This window comes from Anser cygnoides, chromosome 29, assembly GCF_040182565.1.
Source record: "Anser cygnoides isolate HZ-2024a breed goose chromosome 29, Taihu_goose_T2T_genome, whole genome shotgun sequence".
Lineage (NCBI taxonomy): Eukaryota > Metazoa > Chordata > Aves > Anseriformes > Anatidae > Anser > Anser cygnoides.
The window spans coordinates 972,712-977,523 of record NC_089901.1 but is presented as its reverse complement, the minus strand read 5'-3'; the positions used below and the strand labels follow the sequence as shown (position 1 = coordinate 977,523).

Sequence of the window (4,812 nt, the reverse complement as noted above, 5' to 3'; positions counted from 1 at the left end):
TTGTTAGACAGAAGGAAGTTTAGAAACTTTCATCCCTGATGTTAGCTTACTCACTAATTAGTCAGCTTTATCTATAAGAGCCTCCAGACTTGTATCTCAGAATGAGGGCAAGCTGACCCAGGCCTAGAGGATGTGTCAGAAGATTAGGTGAGGAATTCATGCTATGCGTATATCCTTGGATGTGTAAGCAACTAAGCTTTGTATGCATGCCTAAGATGAAAGAAGAAGAGAAGAAAGATTTAGATGGCTTGAGCATGGACAAGAACTGGATTCAACTAACGAACATAGTGAGGAAGATTACCGATGACCACCAGAGACCCCTGAAAGACCACCAGTGGAAACAAATGTGCATGGGTCAGAGACATTTACTGATTTTAATGAGTTACAGGAAACAGCATGAATATGTTTTGGGGAAATCTGATTAACATGTATGTTTTGATTGTATATAACCCCTATAGCTCAAACAGTTCTGTAAGCACACTAGGTGGACTGATCCCCACTAAGTCCAGCACCTCAGTAAAAGAACGCCTGCTATCTATAACTCAAAACTGAGTCTTAGAGAGTTCCTTTGACTGGCTTTTACAGAATCACCCTCGCCTCCTGCCAGCTGCAGGAGGCAGCCCTTTCCCCTGCCCAGCAGGATGGCAGTGCCAGGGCAGGACATGGGAGAGTTAGGCCCTGTAGCGCCCATGCTGAACGCTTGTGGCAAAGTGGGAGCTGAGATTGGGCTCTGTGGTGCAGAGGAGGCCCCATGCAGAAAAGATGAGGTTAAACAGCAACTTTGCAGGGGGGGTCTCCAGCTTGGTTTGGCACGGGAGGCTTCTGGCCACAAAGGGGCAAGGGATGGGTCAGCCACAACTTCTCTGGGCAACCTGTTCCTTTTATCACCACACCCAAAGGAAAGAATATCTTCCTTATACCTTATTTTAAAGTACCCTCTTTTGGCTTTAAAACATTACCTAAAGGCCCCTTTAGGTACTGGAAGGCTGCTATAGGGTCTCTCCAGGCTGAAGAGAACCAGCTTTCTCAGCCAGTCTTCATTGAAAAGGTGCCCCAGCCCCTCTGTCATGTTTTTGGCCTCTTCTAGACTCCTTCGAATACTTCCATGTCCTTCTTGAGTTCGGGGCCCCAGAGCTGAATGCAGTAATCCAGGAGGTGTCTCCCAAGAGCGGAGTGGAAGGACAGAATCACCTCTCTCAAGCTTTGGGCCAAACTTCTTTGATGCAGCCCAGAATACAGCTGGCTTTCTGGGCTGCAAACTCACATTTCCGGCACAGGTTGAGCTTCTCATCCACCAACACCCCAGGTCCTTCTCCTCAGAGCTGCTCTCTAGCCATTCTCCACCCAGCCGGTAGTTGTGCTTGCGATTGCCCAAATCCAGCTGCAGGACCTTGCACTTGGCCTTTGGGAACCTCATGAGGTTCTCACAGGAAAATCTCTCAAGCCTGTCCAGGTCCACCTGCATATCATCCCTTCCCTCCAGTGTATCGACTGCACCACCCAGCTTGGTGTCATCAGCATACTCGCTGAGATTGCACTCAATCACACTGTCCGTGTCACTGACAAAGTGTTAAAACAGTGCTGGTCCCAATACTGGCCCCTGAGGAACACCACTCTTTACTGACCTCCAGTTGGACATTGAGCTGTAGACTCCAGCTCCTTGAGGGTGACCATCCAGCCACTTCCTTACCCACCAGGTGATCCATCCATCACATGCATGTCTCTCCAATTGAGAGACAAGGATATGGTGTGGGACAGCGTCAAATGATTTGCACAAGTCAAGGTTCATAACGTGAGTTGCTCTTCCCCTCTCCACCAATGCTGTAAGCCCATCGTAGAAGGCCACCAGATTTGTCAGACACGATCTAGTGAAGCCATGTTGGCTGTCACCAAGAGCTACCAGTTTGCTGTCGCCACCAGTCCAGAAGGCAGGGTAGCGTGATATGTCAGAGAGAGGCATTTGCAATGAACGTGTGCAAGGAGGGTGACAGAAATCTCTTGGGAACACTGGGGGTAATTACTGGAGTTCTGGGGGTAATTACTGGAGTTCTGCACAGAGAAATGTCAGGGCTCTGTGAGGTGCCCATATCTGAGCTGGCCTCACGTACTGCTCATACACACTGGGCTCTTCAGAGACACGGGTCCCTGCCTTGCACACACACAGGCAGTGCACTGCACACTTGCAGGGTCCCTCTGGCTCCTGCAGCCGCTGCCAGAGGCTGGGAGGCACCTCAGCCCTGCGGTGCATCGCCCTGCTCTGCCCTCCTCTGAGATGCCCCAAGGCACGAGCAATGGGCACAGGGACCTCGGAGGTGCAAGGAAGCACATCTCAGAGCTGCATTCAGGTCTTGCACTTTGGACTAGATGATCTCTGAAGGTGCATTCCACCGGGCCTGTTCTGTGCTATTCAGGCAGATGCCCCATGGTTGTTACTCTCAGGATGAAGGGACCTGAAGACACTCTGCCCCACTGGTCTTCATGACACCCCTAGGGATAGCTGATGGCCTTTGTGCTTGCTCTTGTTCCTCTCTCCATGTGCGTACGATGTGCCTGCAGATAGCAGCAGAACCAAAGGGTTTCTGTTCCCATGTCTCCCCTGCACCTGGACAGGCCCTGCTCTTCTCCCAGCACATCCTGTGTCCCAGGGAGCATTTGGGACTCTGAGCACATTCTGATGTGACGGCAACTCCAAAAGATGACGTGTGCCTTCTGGCATGGTCCTTTTAGGAGGGAAATGCTGTGCTGGAGGCCAGCTGTGTCACTCAAGTGCCCACTGCCTGTCCCTGCCTGTGGTCCCAGCACGGCCACACAGCAGCACTGGCACCAAGCTACAAGAGCAGCCAGGCCTTACACCGCCAGCAGGGCTCAGCAGGAGAGGGTGGCAGTGGCAGGAGAGCAGCTCTGCATGGACCCAGAGCTGGCACTCCCAGGCTGGACTGCTGGGCCACGACTCTTTTCCCCTCCACCTCTGCACACAGACACTGTACCTGCAGCTACACAAAAGGCCTCAGAGGAAGGATATAAGAAACAATGTTACTTTATTTGGTTTAAATGGAAAACCAAAATGAAGAATATTATTTCTAAGTGAACAAAATTACTCAGAATATTAGTGGAAAGTACCAGCAACAGCAGAAAAAAGGAAAGGCATGGCCTATGGTGAGTAACGTTTTCAGGTGTTTTCAGAAGAAGAGAGGCAAGAATGTTTATTGGTTATGAAACACACGTGGTCATCAGTTTCCATATGGCATTCTTGAGCTCCTGGTTCCTCATGCTGTAGATGAGGGGGTTCACTGCTGGAGGCACCACTGCATACAGGACTGCCAGCACCAGGTCCAGGGAAGGGGAGGATATGGAGGGGGGCTTCAGGTGGGCAAACATGATGGTGCTCATAAAGAGGGAGACCACAGCCAGGTGAGGGAGGCACGTGGAAAAGGCTTTGTGCCGTCCCTGCTGGGAGGGAATCCTCAGCACGGCCCTGAAGATCTGCACATAGGACAGAGCAATGAAAACAAAGCAAACCCCAAATAGAAAAGCACTAACCACAAGAACTTGAACTTCCCTTAGGTAGGAGTCTGAGCAGGAGAGCTTGAGGATCTGGGGGATTTCACAGAAGAACTGGTTGAGGGAATTGCCACAGCAGAGAGGCAGTGAAAATGTATTGGCAGTGTGCAGCACAGCGTGGAGAAAGCCACTGCCCCAGGCAGCTGCTGCCATGGTGGCACAGGCTCTGGTGCCCAGGAGGCTCCCGTAGTGCAGGGGCTTGCAGATGGCAATGTAGCGGTCGTAGGCCATGATGGTGAGAAGAGATGATTCTGCTGAAATCAAAAAGACTAGCAAAAAGAACTGTGCAGCACATCCTGGGTAGGAAATGGCCCTGGTGTTCCAGAGGAAATTGGCCATGGCTTTGGGGACAGAAGTAGAGATGCAGCCCAGGTCGAGGAGGGCGAGGTTGAGGAGGAAGAAGTACATGGGGGTGTGGAGACGGTGGTCGCAGGCTACGACTGTGATGATGACCCCATTGCCTAGGAGGGCAGCCAGGTAGATGCCCAGGAAGAGCGCGAAGTGCAGGAGCTGCAGCTCCCGCGTGTCTGCGAATGCCAGGAGGAGGAACTTGGTGATGGAGCTGCTGTTACACATTTCTTGCCTCGGAGCAAGGGAGCCTGTCCAAAAGAAGCAAAGACTGTGCAAAATTTAAGGACTTCTTTGACTGCAATCCATTGAATGACTCAACAAACACCACACAGACCAAAACACTGCCTCACTGTGCAGCAGCCAGTCCTGGTCTGCAGCAACAGGTAAAAGGGAACTGGGAGTGATCTGAGAAGTCCACAGGCCAGGGACATGTCCCTGCTGCAGGACATGAGGAGAAGGTCAAATACTTCCCTAAGAAACAACAAAGGTGATGTCGGTACCGTCTGTATGCTGAGGTGTGTGAGGTACCTCAGAGCAGCAGCAATGCTCAAGGAGCCTTAGTCTCTAGTACAGATGTTCCTACTCCATTACCATCCTTCTGCCTCAGCACATGGGCAGGCAAATGAAGCAGATTCTAAAAGTGCACTGCCTTCAGGTCGCTCTTGGCGGGCAGTTCTGCTGTGCAGTGCCCTGGGGAGGTGTGGGGCTGTGAGCAGCCTGCCCCAGGCAGCAGGCTCTGGGCAGCAGCAGGACCCTGCCCTGCCATGCCGTGCCGTGCCGTGCCGGGGGGGCTCCTTCCAGCCGCAGCTTCTCCCCGCAGCCCCTGGGCAGCTCCCCGGGCAGGCTGAGTGCTGAGCCTGGCAGGCGGCAGAGGCCCTGCCCCGCCACACAGCCCCTGGG

General features: G+C 52.6%; 1 protein-coding gene across 1 annotated transcript; it reads right to left on the bottom strand.

Annotated features, from left to right (window-relative positions):
- Nucleotides 1-275: 275 nt before the first annotated feature.
- Nucleotides 276-4,175, bottom strand: LOC136787358 (olfactory receptor 14C36-like). Its single transcript, XM_066984538.1, has 3 exons — nucleotides 3,224-4,175; nucleotides 1,265-1,559; nucleotides 276-320 (listed from the first exon to the last, which is right to left on the bottom strand). The coding sequence occupies exons 1-3, from the start codon at nucleotides 4,135-4,137 to the stop codon at nucleotides 276-278; spliced, it is 1,254 nt and encodes a 417-aa protein (XP_066840639.1). The 5' UTR covers nucleotides 4,138-4,175.
- Between the last annotated feature and the right edge of the window lie 637 nt (nucleotides 4,176-4,812).

Excerpts from the sequence above, each read along its gene's own strand:
- LOC136787358 (XM_066984538.1), bottom strand. The coding sequence starts at position 4,137 with ATGTGTAACAGCAGCTCCATCACCAAGTTCCTCCTCCTGGCATTCGCA. Across the intron at positions 1,560-3,223 it reads ATATGGAAACTGATGACCAC|TGACACGGACAGTGTGATTG; the intron begins GTGTGTTTCATA and ends ACACTTTGTCAG. Across the intron at positions 321-1,264 it reads GCTCAACCTGTGCCGGAAAT|GGGTCTCTGGTGGTCATCGG; the intron begins GTGAGTTTGCAG and ends GTGGTCTTTCAG.